At 48.2% G+C, this 20,478-nt stretch overlaps 1 protein-coding gene across 4 annotated transcripts in view; it reads right to left on the bottom strand.

Moving 5' to 3' along the window:
• Positions 1-20,478, bottom strand: part of NISCH (nischarin) — a 45,038-nt gene that overhangs the window by 6,787 nt on the left and 17,773 nt on the right. For 3 of the 4 annotated variants that reach the window (XM_060109416.1, XM_060109414.1, XM_060109415.1), the window contains exons 12-16: positions 19,350-19,463; positions 18,894-19,005; positions 14,686-14,810; positions 13,496-13,545; positions 1,584-2,993 (exon numbers count right to left, since the gene is read on the bottom strand). In XM_060109416.1, coding sequence (XP_059965399.1) covers positions 1,584-2,993; positions 13,496-13,545; positions 14,686-14,810; positions 18,894-19,005; positions 19,350-19,463 — 1,811 coding nt within the window. Of the gene's footprint in view, positions 1-1,583; positions 2,994-13,495; positions 13,546-14,685; positions 14,811-17,314; positions 18,348-18,893; positions 19,006-19,349; positions 19,464-20,478 lie in introns of those variants that run through there. The other variant, XM_060109417.1, reaches the window with a different exon arrangement.

Genomic DNA, 20,478 nt, shown 5'->3' with positions numbered 1-20,478 from the left:
CCCTACTGTGGGCAGGGTCCAGCCAGGCTTGGGGGTGGCAGGGAAACTGAGACAAAGTGTCACCATCTGAAGCTTCATCATAGGGGCAGGGAGACGGAGAGATGGCCATGCAAGGCTGCCTCTGGCCTAAGGGGCTCTCCAGTACCTGGAGGCATCAAGGGTCTCTACGGAGAGCATAGGACTTGAGCTGGGCATAAGAGGGGTTCCTGATTCAGCCAGGAAGATGCTGGATGACCTTTGGGAGCATCAGTTGAGGGGCTGGGTTGGAGAGAGAAGGCATGCCCTGTGAGATGCTGGGGTGAGGGCAGGGTCTCCACTGTCCACCAGGATGGAAGAGAAAGTGAGCTACACCGTGTCTCATGGGAGAGGAAGGCCAACAAACAAAGGGCTTTCTTGCCCAGGTAGGGAAGCCCCAGCATACATGAAGTTGGGAGCAGTAATAGGAGAAAGGGGCACCCTGAAGGGCACAGGGCACCTCTTGAGCCCCAGGCACAGGTGAACCTGTGGGTGTGACCATGGCCCCCCACAAGCCATTATATGCCAACCCCAAGTGGCCCTGAGAGAAGCCAGGCTCGGGGGCAGGAGCAGGGGAAGGAGAGTAAGGAAGAAGAGGACAGGGCTGGGCTTCCCTGGTGGCGCAGTGGTTAAGAATCCGCCTGCCAATGCAGGGGACACGGGTTTGAGCCCTGGTCTGGGAAGATCCCACATGCCGCAGAGCAACTAAGCCTGTGAGCCACAACTACTGAGCCTGCGCTCTAGAGCCCACGAGCCACAACTACTGAAGCCCGCGTGCCACAACTACTGAAGCCCGCGCACCTAGACCCCGTGCTCCGCAACAAGAGAAGCCACCACAATGAGAAGCCTGCGCACCGCAATGAAGAGTAGCCCCCGCTCACCACAACTAGAAAAAGCCCACACGCAACAACGAAGACCCAATGCAGCCAAAAAGAAATTAAAAAAGAAAAAAAAGAAGAGGACAGGGCTGCCAACTCCTCCCCTCTCTGCACTTCACTCTCCCCCCAGAAGAAAAGGAGCTTTGCACAAAGTGACCACCCAGCTCACACACTCAGACCTTGCTGCTCTCAGCCAACAGCTTCCTTTGGAACAGACTCACAAAATTACACACAGAGAGGGCCCCTGAGCAACCCAGGTCTTCCTGAGAAGGCATGTGTGGCTCACCAAAGGGTACGGGCTTGGAGCTGGGGGTCAGAGGCAGGTGGTGCCTGAAGCAGCCCCCTAGCTCACAGAGCCAGCCACAGGACTGTGAGCCTGCAGGCGAGGAGGCGTGGGTGATGCCTAGAGGCCATGCTTGGACCCAGTGGAGAGGGCCAGGCAAGGTGGGAGCAGGAGCCTGGGGACCCAGCCACACAGGACTCTAAGTGGCAGAGAACTGGGCCAGCCTGGCTTTGTGGAAGGACAGCTTTCCTGAGCCTCTTCTGAAGCCTTGGGAGATAAGGAGCAGCCCAGCACCAAGCCCGAGGGAGCCAAAGGCAATGCTGAGGGGGTGCTGGAGATCTGGGTGAGGTGGGTGGTCTCAGCCGGCCTCCCGCCCCCGGCCCCAAAAAGCCCATGCTTGGTCTTACCGGGCCCCGTCCTTGGCAGGCTGGCCATCCACAGGAGGGCTCTGAGGCCTGTCCCCGGTTGCAGGGGTCTTGGCAATGACTACAGTCTTCAGGTCCTGCAGTGAGGCCCGCAGCTGGTTGTAGATGCGCAGGAAGTGGAACTTCTCATGGGGCAGCACAAAGATGGCGGTGACAAAGCGGTAGCCCACAAGCAGCTCAAGCACGTGGCCGTCTGCGAAGGCGCCCCTCGGCTGAGTGCAGCTGCGTGTGGGGTCCAGAAGCACAGTGGAGAGCGGCACACGGCTAAGCTTGAAGCTGTTGCGGTTGCGGCAGTTGTGGGTGCCACGATTGGGCATGGGGTTGAAGTCGGCCTTGATGACATTGAGGTGCTGGGGTGTGAGCAGCAGCCAGTAGGGGATGGCAGCAGACTTGACAGCCTCGGAGGGTGCGCAGCAGGAGCGCCGCACAGCGGAGCACAGCGTGCAGCTGGCCCACTCGATGTTGCCCGAGTAGTCCCCGGCGGCTGTCTGCACCATGCGTTTGTCACTGTAGACCAGGTACACGGGGAAGCAGCCCTGGCTGCGCTCCTGGCAGCCGCCCGCCACCTTGTAGAAGGTGAGCAGCTGGCGCAGGAACTCCTGCAGGCTGGTGTGGCTGCCGTAGAGCACGGGGCTGCACAGCATGGCCATGTGCTGCGGGGCGAAGCAAGAGCGCAGGTCAGCGTGGAACTCGTGCAGGTTGGCGGCGTCTGAGATGATGAAGAGCGTGTTCTCGCTGTGCCGCACCTTGAGCACCAGGCACAGCTCCGGCATGAGGAAGCCAAACTCGGTGAGGTCGCCGTGCGGGAAGCAGAACACAAAGCGCAGGGAGGAGAGGATGTGCTGGCTGCTGCCCCGCGACTCCTGGTGCGGGATCTCAAAGACGGCAATGCCGAAGTCCGTGAGCACGAGGCAGGCAGCGAACTGGCGGATGCTGCCCTGCACGTGGATCAAGAAGCACCAGAGCACCTTGAGGATGCGGATGTGCTCCAGCAGGAAGTCCTCATCTGCACCCAGGGCCCACTCGAGAGCCAGGCGCTCCTCCTCGCCCTCCTCCTCCTCCTCTTCTTCCTCCTCTTCTTCCTCTTCCTCTCCTGGCCCACCCTCTTCCTCTTCCTCCACATCCGGGGGCCCCATTTCAAAGTAGCGGTTCTCAGTAACATCCTCCTCCTCCTCATCATCATCCTCGCCCTGCTCGCCCTGGCCCTCCTCTCGCTGGTTGGCAGCCTCGATCCAAGCAGGTAGCTGCCGCTCAATGGCCTGCCGGATGAGCGTGCTCAGGCGCTGGATGAAGTCCTGGTTGGTGGCGGTGTAGCCAATGCAGGTGAAGGGCAGGAAGATGATCTGGCCGGACCCGGGCACCACCTGGACCTCTGGCTCCGCGTGCTCTGGGCTGTGTGGGGAGAAGCCAGGTCAGTGACATGCTGGGCTGGGATGCCCCCACCTCCCACGTCCAGTCCTGCTGCTGTCCCCTGGCCCTGAAGAAGCAACACATGGGTCTCCCAAGCCTCCTAAACAGCTGAGCCTGGTCCTAGCAAGCACCCTGGTGGGGAGCCGAGGTGCTGGAAGGCTGGGGCCACCACACTCCCAGGGCCCAGACCACAGGCATCCAACACAATCCTGCGCACATCATGAAGACTTCTCAGTCCTTCAGACGCTGGCCACAAACCCCAAGAGCAATGAGTGCTCATGGGCATGGACTAACTTGACAACAGTCCCCTGCAGGGGCACCCAGTCGCCTTCACAGGTGAGAGGCGTGGGGACTGGGCTGAGGGTCTTAGAACCTTCACATTTAAATTCAAGCTCCTTTAGAGATAGGTAATCTACCTGAAAAAGAATTCAGAGTAATGATGACTCAAAATCTCAGAAAAAGGATGTAGGCACAGACCAAGAAGATACAAGAAATGTTTAACAAAGAGACGAAAGATTTAAAGAACAGAGATGAACAACACAGTAAGTGAAATGAAAAACACACCATAAGGAATCAGTAGCAGAATAACTGAGGCAGAAGAACGAATAAGTGAGCTGGAAGACAGAGTGGTGGAAATCACTGCCACAGAATAGAATAAAGAAAAAAGAATGAAAAGAAATGAGGACAGTCTCAGAGACTTCTGGGACATTAAATGCACCAACATTCACATTATAGGGGTCCCAGAAGAAGAAGAGAAAGGGAAAGGGCCTGAGAAAGTATTTGAAGAGATTATAGCTGAAAAGTTCCCTAACATGGGAAAGGAAATAGTCACCCAAGTCCAGAAAGCACAGAGTCCCATACAGGATAAACCCAAGGAGGAACACACCGAGACACATATTAATCAAACTGACAAAAATTAAATACAAAGAAAAAATATTAAAAGCAATAAGGGAAAAGCAACAAATAACATACAAGGGAATCCCTATAAGGTCAGCTGATTTTTCAGCAGAAACTCTTGAAGGCCAGAAGAGAGTGGCACAAGATATATATATATATATATATATATATATATATACACACACACACACACACACATATATGTCTTTTAAACATCCTTATTGGAGTATAGGTGATGAAAGGGAAAAACCTACAACCAAGAATACTCTAACAAGCAAGGCTCTCATTCAGATTCAACGGAGAAATCAAAAGCTTTACAGACAAGCAAAAGCTAAGAGAATTCAGCATCACCAAATTAGCCTTACAACAAATGCTAAAGGAACTTCTCTAGGAAGGGGGGTAAAAAAAGAGGCCACAACTAGAAATAAGAAAATCACAAATGGGAAAGCTCACTGGTAAATGCAAACATAAAGTAATTAAGTAGGAAATCACCCATACACAAATATGATGTCAAAACCAGCAACCATGAGGAGACTACAAATGCAGAATATGGGAACTGCATTTGAAATCAAGAGACCAGCAACTTAAAACAACCTTGTATGTAGACTGCTATATCAAAACCTCATGGGAACTGCAAACCAAAAAACTAAAATAGATACACACACAAAAAAGAAAAAGCAACCCAAACACAACACTAAAGATAGTCATCGGGCCTCCCTGGTGGCGCAAGTGGTTGGGAGTCCGCCTGCCGATGCGGGGGATGCGGGTTCGTGCCCCGGTCTGGGAGGATCCCATATGCCGCGGAGCGGCTGGGCCCGTGAGCCATGGCCGCTGGGCCTGCGCGTCCGGAGCCTGCGCGTCCGGAGCCTGTGCTCCGCAACGGGGGAGGCCACAGCAGTGAGAGGCCCGCATACCGCAAAAATAAATAAATAAATAAATAAATAAAGATAGTCATCAAACCATAAGAGAAGAGAACAAAAGAAAAAGGGAAGCAAGAAGAACAACAAAAACAAATCCAAAACAATTAAAAAAATGGCAATAGGAACAAACATATCGATAATTACCTTAAATGTAAATGGATTAAATGCTCCAACCAAAAGATGCAGACTGGCTGAATGGATACAAAAACAAGACCAGTATATATGCTGTCTACAGGAGACCCACTTCAGACCTAGGGACATATATAGGCTGAAAGTGAGGGGATGGAAAAAGATTCCAAGCGATGGAAATCAAAAGAAAGCTGGAGTAGCAATACTTGTATCAGACAAAATAGACTGTTACAAGAGATAAGGACACTACATAATGATCAAGGGATCAATCCAAGAAGAAGATATAACAATTGTAAATATATATGCACCCAACATAGTAGCACCTCAATATATAAAGCAAATGCCAACAGCCATAAAAGGGGAAATCGATGGTAACACAGTAACAGTGGGGGACTTTAACACCCCACTTACACCAATGGACAGGTCATCCAGACAGAAGATCAATAGGGAAACACAAGCTTTAAATAATACATCAGACCAGATGGATTTAATTGATATTTATAGGGCATTCCATCCGAAAACAGCAGAATATACTTTCTTCACAAGTGCACACTGAACATTCTCCAGGACAGATCACATCTTGGGACACAAATCAAGCCTTGGTAAATTTAAGAAAACTGAAATCATATCAAGCGTCCTTTCCGACCACAATGCTATGAGATTAGAAATCAATTACAGGAAAAAAAAATTATAAAAAACACAAACACATGGAGGCTAAACAATATATTAGTAAACAACCAATGCATCACTGAAGAAATCAAAGAGGAAATCAAAAAATTCCTAGAGACAAAGGACAAAAACATGACGATCCAAAACCTATGGGATGCAGCAAAGGCAGTTCTAAGAGGGAAGTTTATAGCAATACAATCTTACCTCAGGAAACAAGAAAAATCTCAAATAAACAACCTAACCTTAGACCTAAAGGAACTAGAGAAAGAAGAACAAACAAAACCCAAAGTGAGTAGAAGAAATCATAAAGATCAGAGCAGAAATAAATGAAATAGAGACAAAGAAAACAATAAAAAAAGATCAATGAAACGAAAAGCTGGTTCTTTGAAAAGATGAACAAAACTGATAAACCTTTAGCTAGAGATTCATCAGGGAAAAAAGGGAGAGGGCTCAAATCAATAAAATTAGACATGAAAAAAGGTAAGTAACAAATGACACCACAGAAGTACGAAGGATAATAAGAGACTATTACAAGCAACTATACACCAATAAAATGGACAACCTGGAAGAAATGGACAAATTCTTAGAAAGGTACAACCTTCCAAGGCTGAACTAGGAAGAAATAGAAAATAGGAACAGACCAATCACAAGTACTGAAATTGAAACTGTGATTAAAAAACTTTCAACAAACAAAAGTCCAGGACCAGATGACTTCACAGGTGAATTCTACCAAACATTTAGAGAAGAGTTAACACCTCTCCTTCTCAAACTCTCCCAAAAAGTTGCAGAGGAAGGAACACTCCCAAGCTCATTCTATGAATAGGGCCACTGTCACCCGGATACCAAAACCAGACAAAGATACCACACAAAAAGAAAATTATAGGCCAATATCACTGATGAACACAGACACAAAAATTCTCACCAAAATACTAGCAAACACAATCCAACAGCACATTAAAAGGATCATACACCATGATCAAGTGGGGTTTATCCCAGGAATGCAAGGATTCTTCAATATATGCAAATCAATGTGATTAACCATATTAACAAACTGAAGGAGAAAAACCATATGATCATCTCAATAGATGCAGAAAAAGCTTTCGATAAAATTCAACACCCATTTATGATAAAAACCCTCCAGAAAGTAGGCATAGAGGGAACTTACCTCAACATAATAAAGGCCATATATGAAAAACCCACAGCCAATATCGTTCTTAATGGTGAAAAACTGAAACCATTTCCTCTAAGATCAGGAACAAGACAAGGTTGTCCACTCTCACCACTATTATTCAACATAGTTATGGAAGTTTTAGCCACAGCAATCAGAGAAGAAAAAGAAATAAAAGGAATCCAAAGTGGAAAGAAGAAGTAAAGCTGTGACTGTTTGCAGATGACATGATACTATACATAGAGAATCCTAAAGATCCTACCAGAAAACTACTAGAGCTAATCAATTAATTTGGTAAAGTAGCAGGATACAAAATTAATGCACAGAAATCTCTTGCATTCCTATACATTAATGATGAAAAATCTGAAAGAGAAATTAAGGAAACACTCCCATTTACCACTGCAACAAAAAGAATAAAATACCTAGGAATAAACCTACATAAGGAGACAAAAGACCTGAATGCAGAAAACTATAAGACACTGATGAAATAAATCAAAGGTGACACAAACAGATGGAGAGACATACCATGTTCTTGGATTGGAAGAATCAACACTGTGAAAATGACTATACTACCCAAAGCAATCTACAGATTCAATGCAATCCTTATCAAACTACCAATGGCATTTTTCACAGAAGTAGAACAAAAAATTTCACAATTTGTATGGAAACACAAAAGACCCCAAATAGCCAAAGCAATCTTGAGAAAGAAAAACGGAGCTGGAGGAATCAGGCTCCCCGACTTCAGACTACACTACAAAGCTACAGTAATCAAGATAGTATTGTACCAGCACAAAAACAGAAATATAGATCAATGGAACAGGATAGAATGCCGAGAGATAACCCCACTCACATATGGTCACCTTTTTTTTTGATAAAGGGGGCAAAAATATACAATGGAGAAAAGACAGCCTCTTCAATAAGTGGTGCTGGGAAAACTGGACAGCTACATGTAAAAGAATGAAATTAGAATACTCCCTAACACCATACACAAAAGTAAATTCAAAATGGATTAAAGACCTAAATGTAAGACCAGACACTATAAAACTTTTATAGGAAAACACAGGCAGAACACTCCATGACATAAATCACAGCAAGATCTTTTTTGACCCACCTCCTAGACAAATGGAAATAAAAACAAAAATAAACAAATGGGACCTAATGAAACTCAAAAGCTTTTACACAGCAAAGGAAAACATAAACAAGATGAAAAGACGACCCTCAGAATGGGAGAAAATATTTGTAAATGAAGCAACTGACAAAGGATTAATCTCCAAAATTTACAAGCAGCTCATGCGGCTCATTATCAAAAAAACAAACAATCCAAAAATGGGCAGAAGATCTAAACAGACATTTCTCCAAAGATGATATACAGATTGCCAACAAACATGTGAAAGGATGCTCAACATCATTAATCATTAGAGAAATGCAAATCAAAACTACAATGAGGTATCACCTCACACCAGTCAGAATGACAATCATCAAAAAATCTACACACAATAAATGCTGGAGAGGGTGTGGAGAAAAGGGAACCCTCTTGCACTGTTGGTGGAATGTAACTTGATACAGCCACTATAGAGAACAGTATGGAGGTTCCTTAAAAAACTAAAAATAGGGGCTTCCCTGGTGGCGCAGTGGTTGGGAGTCCGCCTGCCAATGCAGGGGACGTGGGTTCGTGCCCCGGTCCGGGAAGATCCCACATGCTGCGGAGCGGCTGGGCCCGTGAGCCGTGGCCGCTGAGCCTGCGCATCCGGAGCCTGTGCTCCGCAGCGGGAGAGGCCACAACGGTGAGAGGCCTGCGTACCACAAAAAAAAAAAAAAAAAAAAAAAACTAAAAATAGAACTACCATACAAACCAGCAATCCCACTACTGGGCATATACCCTGAGAAAACCGTAATTCAGAAAGAGTCATGTACCCCAATGTTCACTGCAGCTTATTTACAATAGCCAGGACATGGAAGCAACCTAAGTGTCCACCGACAGATGAATGGATAAAGAAGATGTGGCACATATATACAATGGAATATGATAAAGAAAATGTGGCAAATATATACAATGGAATATTACTCGGCCATAAAAAGAAACAAAATTGAGTTATCTGTAGTGAGGTGGATGGAACTAGAGTCTGTCATACAGAGTGAAGTAAGTCAGAAAGAGAAAAACAAATACCATACGCTAACATATATATGGAATCTAAAAAAAAAAAAAAAAAAAGGTTCTGAAGAACCAAGGGGCAGGACAGGAATAAAGATGCAGATGTAGAGAATGGACTTGAGGACACAGGGAGGAGGAAGGGTAAGCTGGGACAAAGTGAGAGAGTGGCATGGACATATATACACTACCAAATGTAAAATAGATAGCTAGTGGGAAGCAGCTGCATAGTGCAGGGAGATCAGCTCGGTGCTTTGTGACCACCTAGAGGGGTGGGATAGGGAGAGTGGGAGGGAGACACAAGAGGTAAGACATATGGGGATATATGTATAGCGGATTCATTTTGTTATAAAGCAGAAACTAACACACCATCGTAAAGCAATTATACTCTAATAAAGACGTTAAAAAAAAATACTAGCAAACAGAATCTAACAACACCTTAAAAGGATCATACACCATGATCAAGTGGGATTTATCCCAGGGATGCAAGGATTCTTCAATATATGCAAATCAGTCAACGTGATACACCACATTAACAAACTGAAGAATAAAAAATATATGATCATCTCAATAGATGCAGAAAAAGCTTTTGACAAAATCCAACACCCATTTATGATAAAAACTCTCTAGAGAGCAGGCACAGAAGGAACCTACCTCAACATAATAAAGGCCATATACAACAAACCCACAGCCAACATCATTCTCAATGGTGAAAAACTGAAAGCATTTCCTCTAAGATCAGGAACAAGACAAGGATGTCCACTCTTGCCACTTTTATTCAACACAGTTTTGGAATTTCTAGCCACGGCAATCAGAGAAGAAATAAAAAGAATCCGAATTGGAAAAGAAGAAGTAAAACTGTCACTGTTTGCAGATGACATGATACTATACACAGAGAATCCTAAAGACACTATCAGAAAACTACTAGAGCTCATCAGTGAATTTGCAGGATACAAAATTAATACACAGAAGTCTCTTGCATTCCTATATACTAACAACAAAAGATCAGAAAGAGAAATTAAGGAAACACTCCCATTTACCACTGCAACAAAAAGAATAAAATACCAGGCTTCCCTGGTGGCGCAGTGGTTGAGAGTCTGCCTGCCAATGCAGGGGACACGGGTTCGTGCCCTGGTCCGGGAAGATCCCACATGCTGCGGAGCAGCTGGGCCCATAAGCCATGGCCGCTGAGCCTGCACATCCAGAGCCTGTGCTCCGCAACAGGAAAGGCCACAACAGTGAGAGGCCCACGTACCGCAAAAAAAAAAAAAAAAAAAAAAAAAATAGAACTACCATATGACCCAGCAATTCCATTCCTGGGTATATACCCCAAGAAAACCAAAACACTAATTCAAATAGACAGATGTGCCCCAATGTTCATAGCAGCATTATTTACAATTGCCAAGATATAGAAGCAACCTAAGTGTCCATCAACAGATGACTGGATAAAGAAGATGTGGTACATATGTACAATGGAATACCACTCAGCCATAAAAATAATGAAATTTTGCCATTTGAAACAACATGGATGGACTTGGAGGGTATTATGATAAGTGAAATAAGTCAAACAGACAAATATTGTATGATATCACTTTTATGTGGAATCTAAAAAATAAAACAAACTGGTGACTATAACAAAAAAGATATAGAGAACTAGTGTTTATCAATGGGGAGAGGGAAGGAAGAATGGGCCAGATAGGGGTACAGGATTAAGAAGTATGAACTAAGGCTTCCCTGGTGGTGCAGTGGTTGAGAGTCCGCCTGCTGATGCAGGGGACACGGGTTCGTGCCCCAGTCCAGGAAGATCCCACGTGCCGCAGAGCGGCTGGGCCCGTGAGCTATGGCCACTGAGCTTGCGCGTCCGGAGCCTGTGCTCCGCAACAGGAGAGGCCACAACAGTGAGAGGCCCACGTACCGCAAAAAAAAAAAAAAAAAGTATGAACTATTATGTATAAAAAACGCTACAAGGATATATAGTACAACACAGTGAATACAGTCAATATTTTATAATAACTATAACTGGATTATAACCTTTAAAAATTGAATCACTATATTGTACACCTGTATAATATTGCACATCAACTATACTTCAATTAAAGGAAAAACAAGCAAACTAAAATATATGTATATATATACATATATTGTATATGTATATATATTGTATATGTATATAAATATACATATTGTATATGTATACACTGTATACATATACACCGCATATGTATATAAATATACGTATACATATATACATATATTGCTGACATAACTCGCAGCAATATCTTTTTTGATCCACCTCCTAGAGTAATGAAAATAAAAACAAAAATAAACAAATGGGACCTAACTTAACTTAAAAGGTTTTGCACAGCAAAGGAAACCATAAACAAAATGAAAAGACAACCCACATGTGGAGAAAAGGGAACCCTCTTGCACTGTTGGTGGGAATGTAAATTGATACAGCCACTATGGAGAACAGTATGGAGGTTCCTTAAAAAACTAAAAATAGAATTACCATATAACCCAGCAATCCCACTACTCGGCATATACCCAGAGAAAACCATAATTCAGAAAGACACATGCACCCCAATGTTCATTGCAGCACTATTTACAATAGCCACGTCATGGAAGCAACCTAAATGCCCATCGATAGACAAATGGATAAAGAAGATGTGTCACGTATATAAAATGGAATATTACTCAGCCATAAAAAAAGAACGAAATTGGGTCATTTGTAGAGATGGAGATGGATCTAGAGACTGTCCTACAGGGTGAAGTCAGAAAGAGAAAAACAAATACCATATATTAACGCATATATGTGGGACCTAGAAAAATGGTACAGGTGAACCAGTCTTCAGGGCAGAAATAGAAACAGAGATGTAGAGAACAAACGTATGGACACCAAGGGGGGGAAGCAACGGGGGGGTGGGGGTGGTGGTGGGATGAATTGCGAGATTGGGATTGACGTATATACACTAATATGTATAAAACAGATAACTAATAAGAACCTACAGAAACTAACACACCAGTGTAAAGCAATTATACTCCAATAAAGATGTTAAAAAAAAAAAAAGAAGACAACCCACAGAATGGAAGGAAGTATTTGCAAACGAAGCGACCGACAAGGGATTAATCTCCAAAATATACAAACAGTTCATGCAGCTCAATATCAAAAAAACAAACATCCCAGTCAAAAAATGAGTGGAAGATCTAGATAGACATTTCTCCAAAGAAGACATGTAGATGGCCAAAAAGCACATGAAAAGATGCTCAACATCATTAATTATTAGAGAAAAGCAAATCAAAACTACAGTGAGGTTTCACCTCACACTGGTCAGAATGGCCATCATCAAAAAATCTACAAATAGTAAATGCTGGAGACGGTGTGGAGAAAAAGGAACCCTCTTGCACTGTTGGTGGGAATGTAAATCGGTACAACCATTATGGAGAACGGTATGGAGGTTCCTTAAAAAACTAAATATAGAACTACCATATGATCTAGCAATCCCACTCCTGGCCGTATATCTGGAGAAAACCGTAATTCGAAAAGCTACATACACCCCAATGTTCACTGCAGCACTGTTTACAATAGCCAAGACATGGAAGCAACCTAAATGTCCATCAACAGATGAATGAATAAAGAAGATCTGGTACATATATACAATGGAATACTACTCAGCCATAAAAAAGAATGAAATAATGTCATTTGCAGCAACATGGATGGACCTAGGAATTGTCATACTGAGTGAAGTTAGACAAAGACAAATATCATATGATATTGCTTATATGTAGAATCCAAAAAAAGTGGTACAAATAAACTTATTTACAAAACAGAAATAGAGTCACAGATGTAGAAAACAAGCTTATGGTTACTGGGGGGAAGTGGAGGAGGAATAAAATGGGAGATTGTGATTCGTATGTATACACTACTATATATAAAATAGATAACTAATAAGGACCTACTGTATAGCACAGGGAACTCTACTCAACACTCTGTAATGATCTATATGGGAAAAGACCTTAAAAAGAGTGGATATATGCATAACTGATTCACTTTGCTGTACACCTGAAACTAACACAACATTGTAAATCAACTATACTCCAATAAAAATTTAAAAAAATAAATTCAAGCGCCTCTTGGCCTCTACTGGCCCTGGTGAAAAAGGGTATGTAGAATGGGGTTGGGGAGCCTCTTCTGTAAAGACAGTAAACACTTGAGGCTTTGGGGGCTACCCCACCCACATCGTTTTTTTTAAAAAACAGCTCCTTAAGAATGGAACAATCATTTTTAGCTCACAGACTGTACAAAACAGGCAGTGTACTAAATTGCCTTTGACCTGCTGACCCCTAGCGTAGGATAACATGTGTCAATGCAAAGTTTAGGGATTAGAACTTGGAAACAGATCAGAGCCCATTTCAGCTGTGTTTATATATTTAAAGGAAGAAATAGTCCTATACGACTTGTGCAAACAGACTTTTAAGAAAATCTTGGTTACTACTGGCCCACAGAGCATGTGCAGAAGGCCCAGAATGCCTTCCACGATAGCCTCTTTCTTACCTTGCACCGCCAACAGCTCCCGGCACGTCTCTTAAATCATCAGAAGGTGCCTGCCAGGAAAGGAAACGCAGTCAGCCCCCACCTGCCGCAGCCATGCCCTGGCATTCACCGGGCGCCAGGCCCCGAGCACTCCTTCGTGGCGCAGCAGGAGGCTCCTTGCTATCCCCACACTCCACCCTAGGGTGGATCCTGGGGCCCAGAGAGGCAGAGAGACTCACTCAGTCATCCTGCCAGTGCACAGCAGAGCTAAGATTCCCAGCCGTGTCAGTCTGACCCCAGCCCACACTCCCAACCCCTGGGCCAAAGCCTCTTGCCTTCTGCAAGCTCAGATTGTGCCTCTGGGTCTGGCATCGGAATGTTCCCTGTGCCATCCCACAGGGTCCATGTGGACCATCTACCAACTTGGTACCAGGCCAGCAGAGAACATGGTGAGCAGAGGCTGTGCAGTGCCTGGCAAGACCCTCCCAATGGTCTCTGGGAAGCGGGGAAGACCTAGGGCTCAGGAGCCTCCTGCTGTGACCCTGGGGAGGGTGAAGGGAGAATGCAGTGGAGTGCCGGGACAGAGCAAGGACTCTGCCCACTGCCCCAGTGCCACATGGCCGTGACACTGTGTTGGTGAAAAGAGACAGGGCTCGGCAGGCCCAGTTACCAAGCACACTCCCCACGCACACAGCAAACGAGCCCCTCGCACCACACCTGCCGTCCTCTTTCTTTCCAAGACACAGGAAGCAGCTCAGGGACCCTCAGGAGCAGCCACGGAAGAAGTAACAGAGTCACAGCGTGTCCCAGATTACCAGGGTGGGTGATGTGCAGAAACAGGCAAAATGGCCCAGGGGTGCCAGACAGCAGGGGGAGAAACTTCCTGATGGGTGTGGAGCCCAAACAAGCCACCCCTGATCAGGGCCTTCTGAACTTTCCCCAGGGAGTCTGCTCACATGCTGTAAGGGTTATGTGGCTTTGCCCCCCAGGGTCCAGTAAGAGAAAACTGTCTATTCCCATCAGTCCAAAGAAAAAGACAGACAGATGACAGACGCTAACTGAACAGACCCTTAACCACAAAGCAGAGCACACCAAGCACTGGCAGCATCTGCTACAACTCCAGCCAGGCCACCTCCTACTTCCAGACAGCTTCAGGCAGAAGAGCTGGCCGCAGAGGTAACCAACCCCCAGAAGCAGGAGGAGGATGTTACCTGTCCTGCAGGGATGGACTCCAAGGAATCAGAGCATCCCCGCGCAATGGGCTGGTCCTCAGGAGTCAGACTGTCGGTGGATGACAGGCTGCTGGCCAGGGCCTCTTCTTGCACAAACATGATTCCTGGAGAGACCAGGGGCAGGCGGGTGGGGCAGGCGGGGCAGGGAGAGCAGCCATTCAACAAATGGGGCTGGACCCTCGGGCTACTGGCATGGCTGGGGGCTAATCAGACCCCAAACCTAGCCACATGGATTATAGAAGAAAATGTTGAAACTGAAATCTTAAAATAACTAGAAGAACAAATGACTGCTTATCTAATCTCACGGTAGGGAGAGACTTTCTGAGCCTAAATCCAAAGGAAGAAATTGAGGTGTGACTGCATAAAAGCTAAACTTCTGTAAGTAAAAAAAGAAACCTAAACGAAACGAGAAAAAAGTGCTCACAACATTTGTCAAAGGCTTGTATCTTTAATCTATAAAACGCTCTTACAGATAACAAAAAATGGGGGGAGAAAATTAGAAATCCCATTAGGAGACTGCAAAGAATGAACAGACATTCCACAAAACAACGGCCAACAGACGTAACACAAGATACAAGCTCACCCTTGCGAGCCATCAAAGAAGGGCAAGTTTGGCCTCTCACTTTGGCAAAAGGTCAGGCTGTTTGGCCTAACTGGCAGAGGCAGGCACTGGGGTGCAAGCTGCCCCACCCATGTGGAGAGCAGTTTGGCAATATGTCCACCAAGAGCCTTAAACGTGTTTGCTCCTAGAGCGTCTTCATGGGGAAATGGTTCAAGTCCCCCTACCCGCCACTCCAGCATCCCTGCGGAGTTTTGCAGACACAGGGGCACAAGACCCCTCATCAGAAGGCCAGGCGTTCTTGCAGGCTCAGGTTTCCTCCAGGGCTGGCAAGGACAACCGATGCCCACCTTCCCACAGGACACATCCCACTGATCCTCCCCTGGGCCACCGCCCGTGGACAGCAGCACGCTCTGACTCACTTGCGCTGCTTCTGAAGCCTGCTGACGCTGTTGTATTATTATTACAGCTTGTCTGGGCCCGTTACTTCACTCCAGACATTTTCCACATTGGTTGAGGGTAAAATCTTTTTTAACTTTCTCCTAAATGCAGCTGATTGGATGAATGCTGGGCATCAACTCCAAGTTTTGCAGAAACCTGGAGGAGCCCAGGGCTTGCCTCCATAGCCCGGGTTTACCACCAGTCACCACGGCCCAACAAAATGCCTCAGAGAAGTCAAGAGCCCCAGAGGTCACAGGCCCTCGTCCAGCTCAGCTGCTGGCTGGGGTCAGGACAACTCCCAGTGGCCCAGGTCCTCTGGCCATGGGCTAGGCAGGCAGATGGCCCAAGCCCAGACACCCCCCAGGGCAAAGCAGCAGGGGCTGTGCACAGGCAGGAAGGGCAGCAGGCACACAGCCAGGCATGAAGCTGTTCTCTCCTAGAAGCCACCCCCTCCTCCCTCACATGCTCAGATCCTACCATCCTTTGACATTCACCTCACATACAACTCCACTGCAAAGTCCTCTCTGCTCTAGACAGACTTCTGTCTTCCACAAATGACCCAAATCACTATGCCCTGTTCTCCCTTGGGGGTACATTCCCAAGAGGCTCCAAGTTCCTCAGGGGCACTGTCCTGGTCATCTTGAAACCCTCCAAAAAGGATGCAGGCAGGAAGCCCTTACTGACCCCTTCTGATGGACCAGAAGCAGTGCTAAGTGTTTCCCCAGCATTAGCTCACGCACGCCTCCCGTTATTTACCACAGCTCATCAAATCTAAGATGCGTAGATGTGGCGCCATCTTGGTCTCAGCAGGTGTCCACGGAAGGTTTTCACACAACTCCATCACGAATACCAGCTGGCTGACAGCAACTATGAGACGCCACTGACTGAAAGATGCATCTCAATTTCAGAGAAGTCACAAGGTGGAAATGTGTGCATCTTAGAATCGATGAAGTAGGGTAGAGAAAACAGAGTTCCAGGAGGCAACAAGTTGCTTGAGGGACCACAGCCAGAAAGCTGGGATGCAAACTCAGGCGACCCAGCCCAGGTGCCTGCTCCTAACCCCTTCTCTGCGGCCTCCTCTCAGCCCCTGGACCTGGCTGGAGAATCAACTCGGTCATTTTGCACATCAGTCCCTGTGGCCACAACCCTCCATGGCTCCAACAAGCTGGCTAACAGCTCCTGAGATGACCAGAGGCCTCGTGTTTACTGGACAGCGCCCCTCCAGGCAGGCCCCCGGGGGCCCAGTTGATTCACAAGTATGTTCACTTCTACAGAACTGGGCTGGAAACAAAGCTGCTCCCCCACCTAGGGAGAAATCCTCACCCATGCAGGCAAAGTCCAATAGCACGTGGCTGAACACAAACTTCTGCAGATTCCTCCACGTTAGCAAGAAAAAGAACATTTTCCTGTCACTACCCACCCAAGCCCTGTTTGGAACTGAGGAAATGTGGATAGGGACAGTCTTTCTGCTTCCTTCCTGGACTGTGGTCTGTACAAACAAGTGGTCAGAAAGGGCCACTCAGAGAATGGGACAGGGGACATTAGAATGCTTAGACGGGGCCCAACCTTTGTTGTTTCTCACCAAAAGGAAAGAGATGTGCACACAGAGACATCCACTGCAGTTTTATTTATAAGAGGTGCAGATCTGGAGACAACGTCTAAAGGTCCAGTAGTGGGAAGCGGGAAGACTACAGTGAGCCACTGCATGGCGTGTCCCCAGGAGCGGGGGCAGCGAAGAAAGAGGCTGAGGCCTGGGCCTGGCTGGTGCAGAGGCTTTGCCACCAAAGGGGGCGCTGCCCGCAGCTACGGCTGTAGGGGCAGACGCCTCCCTCGCCCGCCTGCGGCTCACTCATTCCCCGACTCAACCAACGCTGACTGAGAACAGGCTGGGCCCTAGCCCCTGGCCCCAGAGCCTAGCCAGGCAGTCCCCCCACAGGCACCCAGGGCTGTGACAGGCAGCGCAGGGCGGGGGGCCTGAGGAGGGCTCTGGCCCCTTGGCAGGAGACACGGTCAGGGAAGCATCTTCACAGTGATACAAACCCCCTCCCCTTTTACGTAAAAAAATAAAACCGAAATTTCTCAGTCAAGAGTGTTACAAAAGCAAACAGACGACTGCTCCAGCACCAACGTCCCCATCCACTCTCTGGCTCACGTCCACGGCTGTGACCTCGGTGCGCTGCCCTGCGCAGGCTCTCTGACTCAACCCAGCACTTCTCCTTTCTTATCCAGCCTTCCCCTCTCGGCTGTGATGGCTGCAGGGTATTCTGGACCACAGCTTAATCTCCCTCTCACTCTCTGACGTCCATCACGGCCCATGTTTAGCTAGCATAAACAGTGCTTCGGTGAGCATCTCACCTCCCACTTCCCTGTTATCTTATCCCGCTAAGATAAAATCCCCACCAGCGGGGTTACCAGGTCAAGGGGTGGGAACGTTTTTCTGGCTCTTGAAACATAGGGTCAAACTGTTTTCCCAAGACCTCACACCAAGTTCTCCGTCTCCAGGAGCCCGGGTGGGCGGCGTTCTTTCCTGTGTGTCCCGAGCCTCGGCTCCACTCGGGACGGCACACCCTCCCCTCTTCCGTGGGGGCCGGGCCAGCAGACACTCATGGGACCTGCTTCACTCACTCATCTCCGAGGATGCCTGGGTTCAGAGGTGAAAGCCCTTTGAAAACGCTAAGACAGTGGGTGGATGAAAGGGATTGGTCTTCCATGGGTTCACAGACAGCCCATCTTGGCCCCACCAACACAGCGTTTGGGGCTGGGTCATACCACCAGGGCCATGGCAGTGAGGCACGCTCCCCACGCAGGTATTGGGGTGCCCGACTTAGGGAAGTAAGCAGGCCTGGGTTCCCATGAACAAGGAGCCACTCTGCCCCCACTGCCTGTGGGCCAGTGGGGTCCTTATGGGCCAGCAGCCAGTTCAAAGAGCACACCCCGTGGTACCCTAGAGGATCTGGATGTGTGTGTCAGAGCAATTGGGAGTCCTCACTAAGCAAGCCTCAGCCAGGCAGCCCCCCAGCCATGCGCCACCCCGAGAGGGGCTGGTGTGGAGACAGCACCACGCCCTCCCTGCATCTGAGCCGTGGAGGGAACAGGGGCCGGCATCTCTCCCCCAACGTCAGCCCAGCTGGGGGCCCAGGCAGGGCACGTGCAGCTCTGCCAGGGAGAAAGATACACACGCGATTACCTTGGTTGGAGAGGATGGGCTGGGGCAGGGAGGCAGAGGTGGGAGCCACGGTGGGAGGGGAGCTGCTGGGCCTGACGCACGGGGCAGCAGAGAGCCTAGAATCCTCACTGACCTGAGGAGAAGTGCTGAGTCAGTCGAGGAGAGGAGACAGATCCAGAAGAGAACAGAACCTGGCAGAGCCTGAGATGTGAGAAGCTCATGGCTCTGACAAACATCAGTGACAGGGAAAGAGATCTTAACTAACCCCAGCCCATGCGGCAAGTCCTATCGCGACCCCCGTCTCACAGACAAGAACAGAGGGGGCGTGAAAGCCCAGGGTCATGCAGCCTGGGGGGAGGGGGTGCAGCCAGGACTCCATGGCCCGGAATGCTCCCTGGCCCAGTTCCACTGCCAGCCAGCTCCTTCCCCGGCTGGCTCCTCACCACCCCTCCTCCCACCTCCCACACAAAGACCCACCTTCTTCTCAGGGTTGCTTAATTTGGACTTGACCTCCTTGGCTTTCTGAATCGCTTTTAGCACTTCCACCGTGTCCAACTCCTTCTCTGTGGTCACTGTGTTGTCCAGACAGACCTACAGTGTCCAGAAAATAGCTATCAGCATAGGTGCTGGCAAGCATGGAGGGAGCAGAATGGCAGGGTCCCACCGAGGGGTGAGCCAGGCCCCGTGAGGACACAGGAGGCTGCGGAGGCTCAGCCTGCTGGGAGGTGAGCTCCTCGCCACCCGTGGAAGCGACCTGGGAGCTCCTTGGAGTGGCCCAGGGAGGTCCCACACTGCCTAGCCCAGTTCTGGGAGTCCCTCTCCAGGAAGGGAAGGAAGGGCTGCAGGGGCCACTGCGAAGGCCTCTGGGGTGGCTGGGAGAGGGGGGAAGCTGGTGCCTTGAACTAAGCCTCCAATTATGGCGGAACTCAGATCTGCAAAGAGCAAGGGGAGGGCCTTCTGGGCTGGGGAACTGGGAGGGCAAAGGCATGGGAAGCAGGGAGAAGGGCAGGGATGCCACCTGCAAGTGCAGGAGGGAGCTGTGGGCCGGCAGGCAGTGGGGAGCAGCAGTGTGGTCAAATGAGGGAAGGTCGCAAGGGCCTGGGAGCCAGGGAGGGGAGGAGGTGACATCTTGTGAATGTTGTCTTGGTGACAGTGTGGAGAAAGGTGCACTTAGGGCTGAAAAGAGATGGGAGGTGTTAGGGGGAGGATGCAAACAGACTCCCAGGTATCTTCCCGCCTGGGATTTGGGGAGAGTGGAGGGAGCCTGCTTGAGGCTGAGGAGACAGGTGAACCTGGAGGCGGACCTGTTGGGCTGGCGGGGCAGCAGGCGGCCACTGGGCAGACAGCAGATACTGGGCTGGGTGACACTGGCCAAGGTGGGCAAACCCTTCAGGTTTATGGTCAGACTTTATGGCCAGAGGTTGTCCAGGAAATATAATTATTTCAGATATCTTATTCCTGACCCTTGTCTACAATAAACATTACTTTTTAACAAATTGAAGACAGTCCCTCCACACTCAGGCTGTGCCTACTGATTCCTGGGGAGCACCCCGACCTGAAGCTCTGATAGAGGTGACGGGAAGCCCACTGAAGAAGCACGGCAGCT

This window comes from Mesoplodon densirostris, chromosome 10 (assembly GCF_025265405.1).
Source record: "Mesoplodon densirostris isolate mMesDen1 chromosome 10, mMesDen1 primary haplotype, whole genome shotgun sequence".
Classification (NCBI taxonomy): domain Eukaryota; kingdom Metazoa; phylum Chordata; class Mammalia; order Artiodactyla; family Ziphiidae; genus Mesoplodon; species Mesoplodon densirostris.
The sequence above is the reverse complement of the archived record's forward strand: the minus strand, read 5'-3'. Positions and strand labels throughout refer to the sequence as shown.